Source organism: Mya arenaria, chromosome 13, assembly GCF_026914265.1.
Source record: "Mya arenaria isolate MELC-2E11 chromosome 13, ASM2691426v1".
NCBI lineage: Eukaryota > Metazoa > Mollusca > Bivalvia > Myida > Myidae > Mya > Mya arenaria.
Window position 1 is genome coordinate 60,451,116 of NC_069134.1, and position 21,975 is coordinate 60,473,090.

The 21,975-nt window shown below is 35.2% G+C and overlaps 1 protein-coding gene across 1 annotated transcript; it reads left to right on the forward strand.

Annotated features, from left to right (window-relative positions):
- Window positions 1-290: 290 nt before the first annotated feature.
- LOC128213618 (peroxiredoxin-1-like) lies at window positions 291-13,272 on the forward strand. Its single transcript, XM_052919580.1, has 6 exons — window positions 291-416; window positions 5,795-5,955; window positions 10,009-10,125; window positions 10,651-10,773; window positions 11,865-11,995; window positions 12,487-13,272. Exons 1-6 carry the CDS (start codon window positions 303-305, stop codon window positions 12,570-12,572), a joined length of 732 nt encoding a protein of 243 aa, XP_052775540.1. The 5' UTR covers window positions 291-302; the 3' UTR covers window positions 12,573-13,272.
- The last annotated feature ends 8,703 nt before the right edge of the window (window positions 13,273-21,975 follow it).

The window sequence follows — 21,975 nt, forward strand, 5'->3', positions numbered from 1 at the left end:
ACATTCAGGAATGTTCAACATTAATTGTCACTTCTGATAATGCATTTCAACATAACAGTACAGTACATTGCCTATATAAAGGTCCATGATATTATGTAAGCGCCTTTTTCATCAACATTCATTAACATCTATCATCATTTTCAGACAGGGTTCTTTCCAGAAAATAACATAATTATACCTTTTCAGGCAGGATTCTTTATGGTACTGGGCCTTTTCGGAAGTGGGCCTTTTTGTCACAAATTTCTAAAATGTGCACCGTCATACGCTGTGTGTTTTGAGATAGTCCCTGAACCCGACAGATCATGCGGACTCTAGTGTACTGTTTTCGGACCGGTGGGCGCGTGTTAAATTATTCATTGCGTAATTTTCGCAAACAAACGTGTTGTCAGCGGATAAACACAGCACTATTGAAACAGGTAATTAACTGAATAAAAAGAATATATCAGATGAATGAAAAAAGGCTCAACTTAGTTTTTAGAATATTTTTTTGACAATGCCAAGGTTACGTAACAGAATTTTCCAGAAAAAAAACTATGTTTCACTTTGCTCGTCTTGTTTACTGCCCTTGGGTTTGACTTGCACGTAATCCATAGTGGCTGAAATTTAGGAAATTAAATGTTATCATTGACAAATGAATGTTGTGACCATGCTCAAAGTCAAAATGTTCATCTTGACATGGCCACAGCACATTTACTGCCTCTGTCAATAAGACATTGATTTGATAATGTAAAACATAATTTCCAAAATTCGAGGCACTGTTGAACGGAGTAAACCAAGGAGGATAAATCTGCCTGGTGTGGGCTCAGACCCATGACTCTTGCAAAGGGCTGAAACAAACTTAGCTGACTTGGCAGCTGGTTCTTATCCAAACATTCTACAGATTTTTACAAATTACAGACATGTTCAAAATAGTGGATTTATTTTGTTAATTTATTTCAACACTTTTTAAAGCATTGGCATCTGTTGACTATGGCATATCCAACATCAGTGGTCGAAAATAACACAAGCCTGCAAGCCCTGCACTCATTATCATAAATTACATTCTGGGCTTGCTTAAATTCAGAATTTTTTATAGCAGGGCTTGTTAAATTTTTAAGGCCAGGCAATAGTATAAGACTTAAGGATTGTTCATCCAAATGCCTAATTTCAATGACTGAACTTGGTGCTGCACCTTGGCACCAAAAAGGACTATGGTGTCTTTCTCATAGCTGGTTAAAAGGCCCAGGTCATGGAGACCAGCATGTGCACTTTTCTGCCTTCATATATAATTAATAGATTATTAAGATCATCATATACATGTAGTTTGTTTGTTTTAATTAAACTTAAAAGATGATTATAAATTCATACAAACTTGACATATATTGGAAAGTTATTACATATATTACTTCAACTTATGAACACAATTCTAACATTTTTGTGATATTCTTAATGATTTATTCTTGTTCAAATTCTTCACAATTCCTAACTATGTGCCTTTTTTACCCTTAGCACCCTGTCTCTCTTCTGTTTTACAGTACTTTAAAAAAACCTAGCTACATGTATACCCCTATACTGAGTTTACCGGCACCCATTCCTGTTTTGTAAAATACACTTCTTTTAGTGACAAAATAAAGTGTGGCAAACAGGAGTGTTAAAACTAAGATACTGTCAGCTGGAACCCTTCAACAAATGTTGGTTAATGTTCAAATATTTTCTTTGAAGTCCACAATTTTGGAATAGCATTAACTATCGCTTTTCAACAATAGGCTTATCCTTAAGCTTATGTAACATGAGTCCTTGTGGGGGAGAATTTTTGTTTTTGCCAGTTTATTGATTTTTTTTCTTGGCTGTACAGGCGTGGGTGTGCTCCACACTAAAATCAGTTGTTGTTTTGAATGGCTTATGTATGGCATGACAATCCCCTGCTGTGCATCTCCTGCTAATTGCACTGTTGTCACAGTAGGAGCCAATTTCCTGTGTATGTATTGGCTCAAGGCCATTTAGGGTCCATTTCTATAATAAAACCTCCAAAACTGAACAGCAGGTTTCTCAGATCGGAGATCTGAAAAGATGGCACCAGGCAATTAAGATTAAGATCAATACACAGAGGTTGTGTACTATACACTGATTGGGGGGAGGGGTAATTGTGTTTATATGCATTACCCTGAAAACAAAATTTTATTAGTCCAATAATATGAGTGAATCCCTTTATTAAAAGACAGTAAATAGAAGAAATTTATATGGCAAAGGCAAAAGCTTCTATGGAATTCGCCCAAAATAACATCTTTGTCACCTACTTATCATTGAATGTATAATACTTTATAAATAGAAACAAATTTAAAACTAGTTATATCTATTTTGAAAATCATAGTTGACTAATCAGTGAATAAAAAGTTGATTTGATATAGGCTGAGTAAATTGTTCTATTGGTCATTATTTACCTTTACCAAAGTCACCATTCCAAATGGCTATGTTAATTAAACCTCAATGTTTTCCATGATCCCCCCTGCAGCATGTTTATCTTCTTTACCATGGCAACCAGAAAGTAAATCAAGCACTACTAGTAGTTCCCATAACAACATGTATTGATTATGCTTGAAATCATTTATTTGGAAATTTGTAGAGTTAAATTAATGATATCTATAGGATAGTCAGTTTAAAATGTGTGTTTGAAACTATGTGTATACCAGTAAATGTAATACTAAAATTGGTGACATTTGTACTAGGATAGTTAGTGTGTAATACTAAGGTGTATAAATTATAATACTACAATATTTGATTTGTGTATAATACTATTGGAGACATGTGTAATAATAAATTATAAATCATGCAGCACATTTCAGCAAAAATTGGGAAGCGGCCGGAGTGTTTCAGTAAACGTTTAAAGCTAATTTATGAAATCAAATAATTAAATAAAGATTGACATACAATTATAACAAACACAACTATAATAACAGTACAGCCCAAAACTCCAATATTAAAATAGATTTTTAGCACTATAGAGAATATAGTTAATTAATGTATGATCATGTTCATTGTGTTTATAATGAATGACAGTAAATGACAGTAAACTATTTAACAATTATTGATAGTCGGGCTCATGTTTAAAGAATGCTTAAAATTTCAACTTCATAATACAGAATGATTTTCTTAAGGATTGAACTATATTTCGAGGGTGATTTTATGAGGCCTTCAATACAGTAGGCAATTCCTATTGATAGGTGTATTGATAGTAATGCTATATTTGATTTCATGTTATATGAACTTGTATTGTATTATAATTCAATGTGAATGCAAGTTGTATTAGCCGGGAGATATTATCGGGAGATATTACCAGTATGTGCAAATGTATGTTAGATACAAAAAGGAACTATTAACAGACAGAAGAAAGTCTGAGTTGAAGGATTGTGATACAGTTGTGGTTAGTAAATATTGTTGTTTTATCGTCATGATCATCAGGCGCGTAGCTAAAGCCAATTTTGGATTACGCAGATCGCTGCCTAACCCCTTCACCCCCTAAACCCCTCTGGGTTTTATATCAAATTCGGGTGTTTTGGTATGATTAAAACTTAGACCTGTCAAAATTTCATTACGCAACTGCGTATTTGCATACAGGCAGCTACGTGCCTGATCATATTAAATATATGATAATATTACACATCCTTTAATAAACTGTACATGAGGTACCATCTTCTGTTAACACTTATCAGTTAACAAAATTCATTATCATGTTATATGATAATATCATGCATTGCTTTAATAAACTGCACACAAGGTTATCTCATGTTACCAGTGATTTCAATTAGACTCTTGGATGAACAAACCAGTCCTAGTGCTTGGCATCAAATATTTTAAATAAACTAGGCTACAACAAGTATAAAATATTCAAAATTTGAGCAAGCATTTTACCAATGCAGGGTGTGCGGGCTTGTGCTTATTTTGATCACTGTATTGCACCAGTGGTTTTCTTGTTGCAATTTACCGCCTTTCCAAAAATATCATATTAATATTTTCCCAATTTTCGAAACACAGACTGTGTTTTCAGTTTCCGTGAATGAATAAGAAAGCTTTGTATTTCTTGTAAAATGAACAAGGCTATAAAATTATGACCAGCCAGCTCTAATGCATTATATTGTACACCAGTTAATGTGCTTCAGGGAATCATTTTTTTGTTCCAACATATGCAAGATTAGATTTGTTATCAGTCTTTGGCATGGAATGAAACTGTAAATATATTCAGTACCCTCCTATGCACAGGGTACAGATGGTAGAAAATTCAGCTCTCTATGTGCTTATGAAATACTGCTGACTGTCTCTCTCAGCCAATTTCTGACCACTGTGCACAAGAGTGAGTAAGTGTTGCTTTGTTTATATCTGCTTTTCTTTTCAAAAGAATAAGGTGGTGATGTAGTCATGGCCTTATATCTTCATTAGGGTTTTAGGAAGGTTTTTAATAAGGACTGTGCAGCAGAAGAGGGACAGGGTGCTGCAAATAGTTTGAACATGATAAATATCACAGAATATGTTGGATTTGTTTTCAACTGATCAAAGTAAAGTCATATTAGGTTTCAACTGCCAAATATGTCAAGTTTGTATGTATTTATAATCATATTATTTTAAAGTTTTAATCAAAACCAAGGAAAATCCTTAGCATTTTATTCTATGAGACAGAAGGTACCTATGCTTGTCTCTATGAGGGCAGAAGGGTGCTTCCAGAATAGGGGTTAAGGTGTTACACCCTTTCATTACTCTTTTATATAACTATGTAAATAACTAATAACCCTACCTTAATGTCATGTATGAGAGACTTCTTAGTAATAGTTAGATGACATGAATTAAAATCTTAGTGGTTATGAATGGGCGGAGTGAGGGTAGCAAACAAGGCCTTCTTTATCATTAATACAATTTTACCGTAGGGTTTGTGTATTTGATGAGTGGCAATGGGCGGACCTTTAAACACCTGCGAAAGTTGAAATACTTAATGATTAAGCCTAGTACTTAACGATTGCCTATCTGCAAATTCAGTGGCTGTAAATGTAGGGTGTATTCTAAGGGGTGGTATTCAGTAAGTGGCTGAAATCAAATTTACGGTCATGCATTGTTGACTTCATTCACTAGATGTAAATGTACATGTACATTATTCCTATCACAATTTTCGATGTTAGATCTATGATGCAAGTCCAGAGTTGAATACCACTCCATATCAGTAAATTACCATTCTATGACATGATTTGAAACATATTACATGACCGGACATAATGATTAGTTTTATTTCATAATTGAGACATCATGTCACATGACCTGACATATGACTATTATGACATGATTTGAAACTTATCATGTTCATGATCATTGAGAACATCATGTTAGATTATCTTATGACATGTCAAATCATATAAAAGCATGTGTCATTGTCTATAGCACATCATTAAACCATATATTGGTAAGGGTGTACACTAAGTCTTGTTTTTACAAACATGAATTAAAAGATGGAAGGATAAAACTATACATTCTATAAACTAAACAAATCTTGTTTTCTATACATCATTAAATGCATATATATTGCTCAGAATTTTTTGTTAATGTCATGGACATTAATATCCACCACTCTTATCAAGAGGTTGTCGATTCGAATCCTATTAGACTCAATTTCTCTTGGCCTTTCCAAATCTGATGCCTAGTACAGGTGTCTATCCAGGAAACAGACTTTAATGTGATTCAAATGATCAACTATTTCTTATAGTTGTATTTACAATTAAGCAAAAATAGATTTAAGTATGAATTTTAATAATAAAATACACATTTCTGTTTGCAGTTCAGCACAACTCCAGTTACAATGTCTGTTGGCCAGTTAAACATCCAGAAATCCGCTCCTGAGTGGTCCGGTACCGCTGTGGTTAATGGGGAGTTCCAGGACATCTCGTTGGCAAGTTACCGTGGCAAATACCTCGTGTTCTTCTTTTACCCTGCAGACTTGTAAGTAGCCATGTCTTCCACAACTGTAATGGATTAATGGTCAAACTCTGTTTTGAGATTTAGAGTTGTAGAATTATTTAGGTTACAATAATTACGGTATTTGTGGGTTGCTAATATTTCAGGTTTTACAGTAATTATGTGTTATTTATTGTTTATATTTTATATATTACGGTAATTGTGTATTGCTTATACGGTGGTTTTAATCCTTTAGATATAACTGTAATTACGGGTTGTTCATACTAAAGATATTACGGTAATTATGTGTTCGTAACACTTGAGATATTGCGGTAATTATGTGGTGTTAATACTTGAGATATGACATAATTGTCTGTTAATAATTGTGCAGTGAAAACATGAACAAACCATGTCCCATATTTTACATAAGTTTTTTTCCTGACAGCATATTTAAACTGTCCATTAGAAAGTTCAAAATCTTACCATAGTAAGAAATATATATAACCCAGAACTAACTTAACAGGGTTTTCCACTGCATGTACAAAAAAAATGTAATATTAAGGTAATTATAAATTCTTTTAACAAATCAATGATTTCTGAAGTAACATGTCTATTATTTATACATGGGTAAATCTTGTTTGTACCAGAGGATTAGCCCGGGGAAAAACCGAATGTTTATCATATAATTCCAGCTGCAAATATTATTCTTGGATCATTGCACATTTGCAAAATTAATCAAAGCTTGGTTGAAAACTTTGTCTAATACTGAGGAAGTAAGTCACTGAAATCAACTTTTGTTTACAGATAGTATTGTAAAATGAGGATGATTTAAAGGAAAATATCTCAATGTTTAAGCATTATATATGAGTAGTTAAAACTTCCCTTTGTATATTTGACACTATACTATTCATTGTATTGTAAGACAAACACTATTGTATAGTAAGGATAACTTTTATTGTAGTGCATACATGTATAAATGCAAAATATTTGTCAATTTGAATTAAAATGGTGTTTTATACATAGTAGTAGTTGAACATCAGTATTGAAACGAAACTCTGATTTTTGTGTAGCCTGTAAAGGCAACATATAGCTGTTTCTTTTGGCATCAGTTGCTGTACTGACAATAGCTTAAATATTTATTATTCAGTATGATGACAGGGCTTTTTCTATAGTACCCAAGGGTCCGACTATCGGACCCGTTCCCAAAGCAAAATATAAGGAGTTTTTCCCAATCTTCAGAAAAAAATCCCAATAAAAAAAATAAAAAAAATAATTTTTGTTTTTTTAGAAAGTCTATTTATCTGTATTGGTTCATTTGCAACATCCTTATAAATCATATGATGTAAAGTTTTTTTGATAATTGATCTCGGAAATCATTGGTTTTCATCAGATTCAGAGATTAGTATGAAATATTATCTGTCATGATTTATTGCAATAGATATTTACACCCCAAGGATTGATATTTCAGCCATTTTGGGTCTTTTAAAGGGAAAATAAACTAACATTAAATCATTTCCTAATTAGCAGGAGACTAGACAGCTTTTTTTAAATGTAAAATTGCCCAATTTCGGCATTTTCACGACGCAAAATTTCCCAAAATGTCCAGGGTCTTTTTCCCAAAATTGCCAGAAAAAGCCCTGGATGAAACTCGGTGACAGTGTTTATTGGCATAGTATGTTAGGTCGAGTTTGATAGTAACGTAAACCATCTCAAGAGTAAAGCTTCTTTTACATTAAAATATGCCTTGTGCATACAATAACTTCCTTATTTATTTATGATATCCAATCATGGTGAATCTCAGTGTTTGTCGGCATAATCATAATTTCTTGGTCAACTTTGATTGTGGTGTAAACCGCCTCAGTAACTCTAGTGTTATGCTCCTTTGTTTGTGGACATGAAGAAACGGAAATGTTCAATCATGTGGTAAATCAACTCATGTATTTATAAGTTACATGTTTAAAGATTTCTAGGTTTATGTGTTGTGCGGACAATTCCTTCAATATTTTTTTCCTGTCATGATGGAATTTGGTGATAGTATTCACAGGCATACGGTTGAAGTCATTTTGCTACAAGGTTTTGCTCTTTTTACATTAGCATTTGTATAACAGTTGGTATGACAATTATGGGCATTGCATACAAGTGACACATCCATTTCCCGCTGAATTCTAGTAACAGGGCTTTTCTGCCCATTTGGGGGAAAAGACCCTAGACATTTTGGGAAAATTTGTGTTGTGAATATGCCTAAATTAGGAAAATTTCATTTAAAAGAACAAGCTTTTCAGTCTCCTGCAAATGAGGAAATTATTCAATATTAGTTATTATGCCCCCTTTTGAAAAAAGTGGGGTATATTGTTTTGCACATGTCGGTCGGTCGGTCGGTCTGTCTGTCTGTCGGTCGGTCGGTCGGAATACCAAATGGTTTCCGATCAATAACTTGAGAACGCTTTGACCGAGGGACCTCATACTTGGTATGTGTATTGGTCATCACCAGCAGATGAACCCTATTGATTTTGAGGTCAGTGGGTCAAAGGTCAAGGTCAGTGTGACCTTTACATGAAAAACGGTTTCCGATCAATAACTTGAGAACGCTTTGACCCAGGAACCTCATACTTGGTAGGTGTATTGGTCATGACCAGCAGATGAACCCTATTGATTTTGAGGTCAGTGGGTCAAAGGTCAAGGTCAGTGTGACCTTAACATGAAAAACGGTTTCCGATCAATAACTTGAGAACGCTTTGACCCAGGGACCTCATACTAGGTAGGCTTATTGGTCATGACCAGCAGATGAACCCTATTGATTTTGAGGTCAGTGGGTCAAAGGTCAAGGTCAGTGTGACCTTTACATGAAAAACGGTTTCCGATCAATAACTTGAGAACGCTTTGACCCAGGAACCTCATACTTGGTAGGTGTATTGGTCATGACCAGCAGATGAACCCTATTGATTTTGAGGTCAAAGGTCAAGGTCAGTGTGACCTTAACATGAAAAACGGTTTCCGATCAATAACTTGAGAACGCTTTGACCCAGGGACCTCATACTAGGTAGGCTTATTGGTCATGACCAGCAGATGAACCCTATTGATTTTGAGGTCAGTGGGTCAAAGGTCAAGGTCAGTGTGACTGTAAGCTGAAAAAAGGTTTTCTGATTGTCCATATTTTATTTTCTTATATAGTAGACAGTAGAAATTTATATGTCACTAAATGCATGAGTTGAAGTATCAGTTTTCAGTGAACATCTAGTTTAATTATGCCCCCCTTCGAAGCAGAGGGGTTATATAATTGCTTTGCACATGTCGGTCGGTCTGTTGGAAGACCAAAGCTTGTCCGAGTGATAACTCAACAATTCCCGGACCTATGGTCATCAAACTTGACATGAAGATTAGGTATGACCAGTAGATGACCTGCCTCATATGCATCCAATGACAAATCAGCTGTCATTTCAGTCCATGCATATTTCATTCAATTGTCCAAATATTTCTGGCAACTTGGCGCTCAGGGGGCATAATGTTTGACAAACATCTCTTGTTTTTCCCTTTCAAAAGGTCAATGATTTCTGTATTCAATGATTCCCAAAACTTTACATCACATAATGTATTAGGATGTTGAATGAACCAGTACAGGTAGAAAGACTTTATAATAAACCCCCCCCCCCCCAAAAAAAAAAAAACCCTTTTGATTGGGATGTTTCTATGAAGATTGGGAAAAATATCATACATTTTGCTTTGGGAATGGGCCCGATTGTCTGACCTGGTACTATAGAAAAAGCCCTGAGTTATAGTACATGTATCTGAGCAACTGAGTTTATGTCTTTTAGCAATCATGTTGTTGTTTTTTTCAGTGCATTCAGGGATGTGATTTGTCCACGGATACGCGGAATTCCGCGGATCTAATGGCCCAAGAGACACACACACACACACACACACACACCCCTCAACATTTTTTTTTTTTTACCCCAAGTGCGCCCCATAAACCCATGACCGAAAATGTTTCAGCCCTCCAGCTGCCAGGTCAATCACATCCCTGGCATTTATCAGGCCAAGTGAGATTATGTCATTATGCAAACATGTGGAGAATTCAAACAAATTTTTTATGTTTTTCAGTACATTCATCTGCCCAACTGAGATTATTTCATTCAGCGATCGTGTTGAGGAATTCCGAGCCATCAACTGCGAAGTGGTAGCTTGTTCCACAGACAGCCACTTCTCACATCTGGCATGGTATGTGCTTATAACCTCATGTATTATGTTGGTCATACTTGGTAATAGCTAAAATTGATTTTTAGGCTTTTTGTTTTAGATTTCTGTTCTTATTTAGGAAATTGCGCAAAATCATATGCAATTGATTTATGAAATCATTTTCAGAATGGCAATCTTGGAAATATTGTGTAAAATTCCTCCCTTCAGGCAAATAATTCGTAGAAAAGATAATATTTCTTATAAGCCCAGCAAATATTTAATTAGTGAAGAGTGGTTTATGGGCAAATGTTTTATACTAGATAACTAGTCTTACCGTCAAAGCTGTAAGAATGTTATTTTGAGACTTAACTCTAGAAGGGAGGGTTGAAATAGTTGTGTAGTTTTTTGCCACTGACTCATTGAGCGTCTGTTGGGGCTCTAGTATACTGTATTGACTCATTAAGCAGACTCGTGTATATTTCTTGTTTCATCCCTTGAAACAAATTTAATAAAGAAACACATAGTTATATAATGTTTAAAATAATAAAAGTCATCTTGTTAAAACAGGGTCAACACACCGCGCAAGCAGGGTGGTCTTGGCAATATGAACATCCCTCTGCTGGCTGACAAGACATACGAAATCTCAAAGTCCTATGGCGTGTACAAGGCTGACGAAGGAGTAACTTTCAGGTAAAGAAGAATATTCTTGCATACCAGGCAGGTGACATGTGACCTGGGTACATAATCACTAATGTCTTGAGTGAATTCTTAAAGATGTAATGAAAACTGGCACCCGAAGCTGGAAAAATCAATATTCCATTCCTGATTGAAGATGAGAGACACACATCTACACGCCAATTGAAAGTATTTGAATGCAGAATGATTGTAACTTTATTTTTTTAAAGAAGCAAAATCAAATATTAATTTGAAAAAAAAATGCCATGCAATTCTTCAAACTTTGTATTAGACAGCTGTAACTGTGATTTTTAATGACTGCGCATCATGACATCAGTAAATAACATTTTGCACGCTTTTGGTGATATTATTTAGTGGAGATAAGCTTTAAGTAAATTTATCTTATCATGATACATGTCATCAATGATGTGGAAAAAGGTATAAATATATATCAATGTAAGGTGATTTGGATGATATTGATGATATTAACTATAGCGAGTTGCTTATTTACAGAGGTCGTATTTGCGCATTGATATATCACTCTGTTTATGCGTTGCAAGCTGCATATGGTCAACATAGTTCTTAGTTTGATACCTTTTGTACTTTTGTTTACATATTATTTGAAATTCTGCCCCAACAATAAAATCCATTTTCGTATTGAAAACATCAAACATCGAACTATTTCCCTCGCCGTTTGTTGTAAGCTTAATGAATAAATTGGTCTGTAGTTTCAATGGCTGATGTGCCTACTTAGGACAGAGCCCTGAGAGGCACCGTCCAAAAACAACATGTTTCTGTGTTTTGTGCAAAGCATGAAAGATTTCCAATTACCCGGCACTTTGTACCGCATCATCACGTCTTCCAGGCTATATCCACACATTCATACCTTCAATTCAGATCAATAACTTTGAATGACTTGTTTTACTGTCTTTAAGCTTGATTTGCTTAGTGATCATGGTCAGTAGAAGTTTCCTATTGATTTAGGGGTCAGAAGGTCAATGGTCAAGATGACCTTTAATGCTCTGGACAGGGGATTCATCCGATTCACTTATTTCCAGTTATTTCTCTGGTCATTATGCTTACTTTATGTACATGTACTTTTTCAGAGGCCTGTTTATCATTGATGACAAGGGCAACCTTCGCCAGATCACAATCAACGACCTGCCAGTAGGACGTAACGTTGACGAGATCCTCCGTTTGGTCAAGGCTTTCCAGTTCACTGACAAACATGGGGAAGGTACAACATAAATGCTATATATCTCAGTGGGGGGGGGGGGGATGCCTTTGAATTTTACTCAGTTCAATGGCCCCTTGTCTAGTTTAGAAAGCTCATTGAAGGGTTGGCCTATGCGACTTCATTTATTTTTATTCAGGAATAAAAAGCAAATGAAAGGTTGAATGAAGCCTCTAGCAAGCTTTTTATTACCTAACTATCTTTCTAGCGAAAGTTGCCGACAAAAAGGATAATTTTGTTTTAAAACAGACAACAATTTTCAAAACAAAAACAATTAACCTTTAATATTGACAATTTTCTTTTCAATGTTGAAGATTTTTAAATTATGTTTTTATTTTACCGAAATTGACCCAAGAGCATCTGTTTACACGGATTACATCCCTGCTTCTGGCAAGATGTTTTTCTAATCTACAATTTGTTGTTTATTTAAAAAAAAAAAATTCAGTTAGAAGGAAGTTTTTCTTCTATCACTAAATGAAGCATGTATATTTCAGTGTGCCCCGCCAACTGGAAGCCAGGAGCAGACACTATTGTGCCAGACGTTAAGAAATCGAAGGCATTCTTCTCTAAAAACAACTAGACGAGCCTAGGACATACTTCTCAAGCTAGTTTACAAATTCTGCAATTCTTGACACTGCCCTTTGATATGTGTGTTACATCAACAAACTTAATAATGAAGATATTTTGACTGGGGCATGGAGTTATAGGCTCTGTCCAGACATGCATTTATAAGTGTGGATATTGTTTTGTATTTACTTTCGTTCATTGTGTTACCAGTAATCTTTACATTTTTGTAATTTAGTGTCAATTCTCAGCTTTCTTGTTCAAAAACGCAAAAGTGATGCATTTATATGCAGAAAACTATTAAATTGAAGAAATAAAAAAAAAATCAAAAAAAATCTTTTCAATTGTTTTTGTTCTTACATTTTTGTTTTAAAAGCATTTCGTTATGTATCCCATCACAAACAGTATTTATATTTTCACGAACAAATCCTGAATACATACTCTGTTCTTTCTACATCAATCTATGTAACTGTATGCTTGTATTTCCCATGTGCTAAATATGTTGCAGTATTTGCTTTAGTTTGAAAAGCTTTCTTCTATTAAATGCAATTTGTTCAATGTTAGTTGAGTTTGGCAAGTTTTCCAGGGGCATTTTCATTTAATAATGAATACAATACCTTTGCACCCTGTATGTAGATACTATGAGTTCAATCATATTGTTTATGTTTAATGAACAATTGTAATGGCTTTATGGTTTTGATAAAGAATACACTTATTTCATGGTTTGTTTTTTCTCCTCTAATAATCATGATTCCAACTTGACACAAGTGAAAAAAATTGTGAAAATTTGAATCTTAACAAATGTACCATCTGTTACGCAGCATGTATTGTTACAAGTCATGGCAACATTAATGCTAAACTTCATGAAAAAATGTATAAAACACAAAAATAGTGGGAAAAATACCTCACCTACCCACCACAACGCAAAAACCACAATGTAATGGTCCATTATGGATTATGGGTATTTGTACAGAAACCCTGACAAAAACTTACTGATCTTTAATAGAATATAATTGTATTTGAGTTTGTAGTGACACATTTGTAAATTATATAAAACTGACTCACTGGAATAAAATCCCGGCCAAATGCCCCCGCACCCCAGGGACCCTAAGGAAGGCACATTACCCACTATATTTGGCGCGAATACAAAACCACCGCATTCACCCGGCACTGTGGGGCCACCGTGAAGGTAAAAACACGGCCCATTTCCTTGGCTATCCCCGGTATACCCCCAGGCCTTGGGGGGGGGGGGGGGGGGGGGGGGGCATGGTTACAATTGACTGGTGCATTAGTGTTCTTATGTTTTTTATGATTAACATGGTATACTGATCTGTCTCATTGATCCAGTATTGAGGAGAAAATTAAAGTGGATTAGAACTAAAACTTTGCTTCATATCCTATGATGGTGGCGCTGAGTAGTTTTAGGTATGCTACATTTTATGTTCTAATTTTTTTTCGTCATCATAGTAAGGTGCATGTATTACTATTAAAACTCATGAGTAGTTCTAAGTTTGTGCTTAGCTTGTAGGCTGAAAAATGGCAATGAAGATTATCAAGTATTACTGTATTAATAGAATAAAAAAATAAATAATCTTGAACGTCTTTCATTTTATTTTGTCTAATTTATCTCCATACAAAGGACAAAGTTATAAAAGATGATTTTGATTAAAGCAATGTCTGTTTAAAGATGCACTCTTACTCCCAAATAATATGTACCACAATTAATATAAAAAAATCTGAAAAGGATGAATAAATATCTTAAACAATGGTTCTTATGGATGATATCGTGTTTAATTCGAAAGAAAGGTGCAGAAAACACCATTCTACCTTATTAGACGATAGTTCATCATTTTAAATCTTTTACGACCTACCAGTCATTTAATATTTGTTCGTTTTCAGCTATTTAATACACAGTTACAATCTTGTAATCAGTAATTAATATTTTCCATAAATGGATTATTTAGTTTATCACTCAAAATTTATGTTTGTTACAAATGTGAATGTATTGGTTTTAAATACGAGTGTCACTTCAAGGGACTCTCATGTATTGGCACCAAACAATAAGTTTTTCTGGTAATGTATCAACACTTTCATTATAATAATTTTACTCTTTGAAACCGAAATAGCATGAACAAAGCATTAAAAACTTTTGATTATAGTTGGGAGCCAACCCATGCCGGTATAGTCAAGAAAAGGAAAACTTATATGGAAAACCATATCAACTCGCACACAATGACTAGTACATAACCTGACGGATATTTAAACCTTTATTAAATACATTGGTAGCATCACGCGAATATGTCATAACAACTTATCACGCTTCAGTCTCTTGCTGGATTGCCTTACGAATGCTTTTCAAAATCATGGACTTAAAAAACAATCTCTCAGCATACGCATGTATATCAAAATGTTGTTGAAGGGTTCCAGCAGTCGGTATCTTAGTTCTAACACTCTTAATGGTTTGTCACCCTTTATTTCCAATCTCGCACACTAGAGTTATGATGCTATGCGTACCACAGATTTATCATTATCAAACCTCTGATGAATGAAAATGTTTATTTCGTAATACAAAGAATTCCATCAAAAGAGCATTTTACAAACAATGAAATAGTTCCCTTTGGGTATTTGATGCTCAAAGAAGGTTATTTTCAATCATGCCATGGCCGTAACTTTAAGTTTCGATGCCTGGTGACCTCATATAATTTTGGTATAAAACTGGCCCTGTCCCAAGGATCGCAAATTTCTTACATACTTACATAGTAAAATCTTTATAAATCTTGTCTGGAAATGTTATGCATAGACTCTTGATATGTTGTGTTTATCGTCATATATTGGTCATTTATCTAATTTGTTCAAATCGTGACCCTGGGGTAAAAACTGGCCCTACACCAGGGGTTACAAGTTGGGTTTTTTTATAAACTTATTAGAAACACATTTTGTTGAAATCTGACAATTGTGTAAAGTTTACTCTTAATTCAAGGGCATGAAGCTTTTAAATGCCTTAAAAATGTTGATTCATAAGAATTTGACTTTATTAAATAATTTACAATTATAGACAATCAATTCTTATACTTGAATCGCTTCATTAATAGTTCAGGGTAAACTTCGAAAAAACTTCTTGTCTGATTAGTGTGCAAGCAACTGTATCAAGTCCTGTCAGTTTAAGTGGGTTGATTGATTTTAAGCTCTATTGGCCAAAGGCCAGACGAACTATGGGATGGCGCAGTATCCGTCATTAGTGTATCTGTCTGTACACAATTGCTTGTGAACATAAAATTATGTCCCTGTGATCAAAACTGGCCTTGTCGTGAGGTTCACAAGTTTCCTATAGACTTACATAGGATTATTTTGAAAATCTTCTTGTCTGAAACTGTTGGCCCAGTCAAAGAATTTGTATGTAGTATCGTATAGTGGTCCTCCTCCAAGATTGTTCAAATTTTGCACCTGGGTTCAAAGCTGCTCACATCCCTTTTGACATACTTTCTTATTTTTGAAGCTACTGCAAAGAAATTTGGGCCATGTGCACACTCTTGGAAAACAAATATCAATATTGTCCTCGGATGACCACGAATGTTACCTTTTGACCCACTTCCCTAATTTTTAAGCTACAGCAATGAAATTTGCACCATGGGTACAATTTTGAAAACAAATATCAATATTGTCCTCGGGTGACCTAGACTTTGACCTTTTGACCTACTTTCTTATTTTTGAAGCTGCAGCAATGAAATTTAGATCATTTGCACAATTTTGAAAACAAATATCAATATTGTCTTCGGATGACATTGACTTTGACCTTTTGACCTACTTTAGTAATTTTGAAGCTACAGCAATGAAATTTCGACCATGTGTGCAAAATAAAACAATATTAACCTTGTCCTCGGGAGACCTTGACTGCGACATTTTACCGTTCTTTCTTATTTTTGAAGCTACAGCAATGGAATTTGGACCAGGTGTACTGTTTTGAAAGCAAATATCAATACTGTTCTTGGATGATCGTCATTGTGACCTTTTGACCTCCTTTTTATTTATTTAAGCTTCGAGTGTGGGAAAAGTTTTCTTTGTATGTCATCTAGAACAAGTGTTGGTAGTCTTCCTCGGTATGTTATCTACGTCAAATTGGAGTGTGGGTAGTCTTTCTCTGTATGTTATCTAGGTCAAGTTCGAGTGTGGGTAGTCTTCCTCTGTATGTTATCTAGATCAAGTTCGAGTGTGGGTAGTCTTCCTCTGTATGTTATCTAGGTCAAGTTCGAGTGAAGGTAGTCTTCCTCTGTATGTTATCTAGGTCAAGTTCGAGTGTTGGTAGTCTTCCTCGGTATGTTATCTACGTCAAATTGGAGTGTGGGTAGTCTTCCTCTGTATGTTATCTAGGTAAAGTTCGAGTGTGGGTAGTCTTCCTCTGTATGTTATCTAGGTCAAGTTCGAGTGTGGGTAGTCTTCCTCTGTTTGTTATCTAGGTCAAGTCCGAGTGTGGGTAGTCTTTCTCAGTATGTTCTCTAGGTCAAGTTCGAGTGCGGGTAGTCTTCCTCTGTGTGTTATATAGGTCGAGTTCGAGTTTGGGTTGTCTTTCTCTGTATGCTATCTAGGTCATGTTCGAGCGTGGGTAGTCTTTCTCTGTATTTTATCTAGGTCAAGTTCGACTGTGGGTAGTCTTTCTCAGAATGTTATCTAGGTCAAGTTCGAGTGTGGGTAGTCTTTCTCAGTATGTTATCTAGGTCAAGTTCGAGAATTGGTAGTCTTTCTCTGTATGTTATCTAGGTAAAGTTCAAGTGTAAGTAGACTTTCTCTGTATGTTATCTAGGTCAAGTTCGAGTGTGGGTAGTCTTTCTTAGTATGTTATCTATGTCAAGTTTGAGTCTGGGTAGTCTTCCTCTGTATGTAATCTAGGTCAAGTTCGAGTGTGGGTAGTCTTTCTCAGTATGTTATTTAGGTCAAGTTCGAGTGTGTGTAGTCTTTCTCATTACGTTATCTAGGTCAAGTTCGAGTGTGGGTATTCTTTCTCAATATGTTATCTAGGTCAAGTTCGAGTGTAAGTAGTCTTTCTATGTATGTTATATAGGTCAAGTTTGAGTGTAAGTAGTCTTTCTATGTATGTTATCTAGGTCAAGTTCGAGTGTGGGAAGTCTTTCTATGTATGTTATCTAGGTCAAGTTCGAGGGTGGGTAGTCTTTCTCTGTGTGTTAACTAGGTCAAGTTCGAGTGTGGGTAGTCTTTCTCAGAATGTTATCTAGGTCAAGTTCGAGTGTGGGTAGTCTTTCTCAGTATGTTATCTGGGTCAAGTTCGAGAATTGGTAGTCTTTCTCTGTATGTTATCTAGGTAAAGTTCAAGTGTAAGTAGACTTTCTCTGTATGTTATCTAGGTCAAGTTCGAGTGTGGGTAGTCTTTCTTAGTATGTTATCTATGTCAAGTTTGAGTGTGGGTAGTCTTCCTCTGTATGTAATCTAGGTCAAGTTCGAGTGTGGGTAGTCTTTCTCAGTATGTTATCTAGGTCAAGTTCGAGTGTGTGTAGTCTTTCTTAATACGTTATCTAGGTCAAGTTCGAGTGTGGGTATTCTTTCTCTGTATGTTATATAGGTCAAGTTTGAGTGTAAGTAGTCTTTCTATGTATGTTATCTAGGTCAAGTTCGAGCGTAAGTAGTCTTTTTCTGTATGTTATCTAGGTCAAGTTCGAGCGTGGGTAGTCTTTCTCAGTATGTTACCTAGGTCAAGTTCGAGGGTAAGTAGTCTTTCTATGTAATTTATCTAGGTCAAGTTCGAGTGTGGGTAGTCTTTCTCAGTATGTTATCTAGGTCACGTTCGAGTGTGGTAGTCTTTCTCAGTATGTTATCTAGGTCAAGTTCGAGTGTGGGTTGTCTTCCTCTGTGTCTTTTCTAGGTCAAGTTCGAGTGTGTATTGGCTTTCTCAGTATGTTATCTAGGTCAAGTTCGAGTGTGGGTAGTCTTTCTCTGTATTTTATCTAGGTCAAGTTCGAGTGTGGGTATTCTTTCTCTGTATGTTATATAGGTCAAGTTTGAGTGTAAGTAGTCTTTCTATGTATGTTATCTAGGTCAACTTCGAGTGTGGGTGGTCTTTCCCTGTATGTTAACCTGTTTTATCCGAGTCAAGAACGTGTATATTCAATGTTTAATAAAAAAAAGTACTTTACTTGACGATGATTGAAATACAAGAGCATTATAGTTATGCTACCAGGTGAGCGATAAATGGGCATCCCGAATTCTTAAACCTCTATAAAACTGATTTTTTCCGGCGTGGTTTTTACTCATGAATAAATACAAAGTACATCTTGAGCACTATTCAAAGTTCAATAAAAGTTCCATAACATTTAAGATTTCTTTGAATTGGATATAATCAATAACTGGAGAAATTCATCATGAGAAAATCCTGCATCTTATACTTTTTTTAAACTTTAATCACAGAGGGAATAATTGATGTTGGTTGTTCACGCAAATGTGGCAAGATTCCTTACCCGATAGTGGTTTGTAACAGTCATTGAAGCTGTTGGTGTATCACAATCCGTGAGGACATGAAATATCAATTAAATGTTGAAAAAATGCGTTCTTTGTGGACTTATAATAAGTAAAACAAATCGGAGACATTTGAAAAACAAATTAACATATATTCGGCCGTTATATGGAACAGTAAACGACATAATTTTATAAAAAAAAAATGGTGAACGAATATGTATGATTATCATGCCTAAGCGGACATAATTAGCACTTATACATGGATCCATCAAATTCTTGAAAATCTGGAATTTTCTGATGGGATTATTCGACTTACATGGATTTACAGGATTATCTTAACGTTTTTTTCTGACCTGTTTTAAAAGTGAAAATAAGTTTGCTGGGGTATAAAAATAAACGGACCATGAGAAGAGCCTCCGGAACACGAGAAGACAAACTGTTAAGGAGTAATATTTGAAGTAATATTAACTGTATCCAGATTTAAGATTAGCGTTCCCGAATCGAAACTTTGGTGGTGCTACCTGAAAGGCGATATAGTATTGTAAAATAAGTTATATTTTATGCAGAATATTACAAAAAAACAATTCTGTATACATGTAGATACATGCATGCTCTTATTTTAATTCAAAGGGAGATTATCTGAAAATTAGAAACTTTGACACAATCTAAATAAGTAATGATATGATATAACTAACAATTAAGTTGATTTTTCTTTACAATAACATCTGTAGAGATGTTAGCAAGAACGATATGAATGAGCTTTTGCGCTAAGAAAAGTTTTATGAACAAAGCGTTGATTAAACGAAGAGTTATTCCCGCTCTCTTGGGTTGATCTTTATTGTGAACGTTTTATTTTTATTTTATTCTACCCCTCAAGCATTGAACTGTTGATTAATAAACGAAGTGGATATGTTATGTTGATATATGATATGTTCTGTTTTTGCTCAGTATAGTTATACATTTTTGACAACAACGTACGTGTAAATTGTCCGGCAATTTGTAACAATGGTGAAAATGGATACGCAAATTAACAAGAAACGGATGATGTGGTTAACGGGCATTGAGCGTTTTGTACAAAAAGTGCTGTAAAGTGCAGTCATACAGACTTGCGAACTAGTAATACTTTAAAGCAACAGAAAACGTCGAATGATACAAAATGGATTTAAAGCCAGTGTGAAAACGTTTATTAAATCAAAATAACATGGCAGAGTCGTCACTCTCTATGATGGAGGAGCCGTGGAACACACCGTCCGTGCTGGGCCTCACACCGCTCCCCAGACCGGAAGTTGATTGCCACAACCGGCTTCCCCGGGGGTCCGCGGAGTTCGAAACCATCATGGCGGAGATGCTGGAGGAGGCGGAAGTTGACCGCCGAAGGGGGGCATCACGGGGACCGAGGGAGCTGGAGATCGTTGACGGGCGCGGCGGGCGAGGCAAGTCGCCTTATTGTGTTGGTCTCGTTAGCATTGTAAGTGTCCCGAAGAGTCAGAGATCGGAGAAAAAGAAGAAAAATGTCTATATATTTGATTAGATGTATTTGAACTGCGTTTGTGGCATTTGTAGTTTGTGAATCATTCATTGAGCAATTTTAGAATTCATTTATCTTAACATGTTAGAAATAAATTCGTTCTAATGCTCATTTTACTACATGTGTTTTTTTCTTCATTTTCGAAACTTCACCAGTCATATTAGTTTGAGACGTGTTTAAAACTAGACATGGATATCCAGTCATTTCAGCCATGGAAGACACACTCCCACGGTAATAGATTATACACCCGGATGTAGGAATCTACTTTTTGCTGACCGTTGTCATTTTTGGAACACCTCGGCCATTTTCCATCGAAAACAACATCGAATTTATGCTGATACATCAGTAGAATAAGTTCGATTTTTTTTTAAATAATATAATTAATTAAGTGAAGTGTTTAAGTTGTATTTTATATAACAAATACTAAATTCAATGCCAGTGAGGTGTATTTCAGAATCCAAAGAGTTAAATCATGAAGCCTTAACGGATAAATTCAAATTACTACGTACGCGATCTACTTGCAGCGCAGTTAAATGTAAAGATTTCTGGCATTGCTAACCGTCTATACGAGGTTGTTTTTGATGGAAAATGGCCAAGGTGTTCCAAATGACCATTGTCACACATTCATCCTTCGTATGATGTTTCTCTTTCGTTTAATAATTTATAAACTGAAAAAATGTTTTCAACGGATATCCATCGCTTCCATTTAAGTTATATCCATGGGGAGCTACAACTTGTATACAACTTGGTTAAGTTGTCCACACGTTATCTTCCGGGTTAGTTTGCACGTTTAAAACATTTGATTGGTTGGTAGTATTTATTGGATAAATATTGACCAATGAATACACTTTTCAGCTAACTTTGACCAATCCAAATAATTAACCAGTTTTATACATATAACTGATGAAACTGCTGAAATTGCATTTTTATCGTTTGAAATGTTCGTAGACTTTAACATCTTAACAGTTTTGTCACTGGTAATCTATCTTGCCCTCGGGTATCTTCCACAGAGACCTATGGGATTCACTTATTCTCAATGCCAACACGAACACTGAACATACATGATATTATAAACATATATGATCGACCGTCAATTTTAGTAAAACTGTTTTAGGCCACACCAAATTGATCTTTAGTTCCTCGGATTTTTGCCAAAAAAAAAATGGAGCGAGCGAGCGAAATAAAAAAATTTATTTTTTATTTTTTATCATTTTTCATAAAATATGAAGCGAGCGCAAGCGAAAAACATATTAAAAATGGACAAATTACACTTCAACCTATATTTAAACTCAAAATATCTGGTTCACAGGTAAAAAAATTGGAGCGATCGCATGAAAAAAATAAATATTTTTTTTACATTTTCAAAAAAACAGGTGCGGCGAATCCGAGGAACGAAAGATCAATTTGGTGTGGCCTTATGACTAAATAT

Coding starts and splice junctions, on each gene's coding strand:
- LOC128213618 (XM_052919580.1), top strand. CDS start 303: ATGCGGACTCTAGTGTACTGTTTTCGGACCGGTGGGCGCGTGTTAAAT. Junction 417..5,794: donor ACACAGCACTATTGAAACAG/GTAATTAACTGA, acceptor TTCTGTTTGCAG/TTCAGCACAACTCCAGTTAC. Junction 10,126..10,650: donor CACTTCTCACATCTGGCATG/GTATGTGCTTAT, acceptor TTGTTAAAACAG/GGTCAACACACCGCGCAAGC.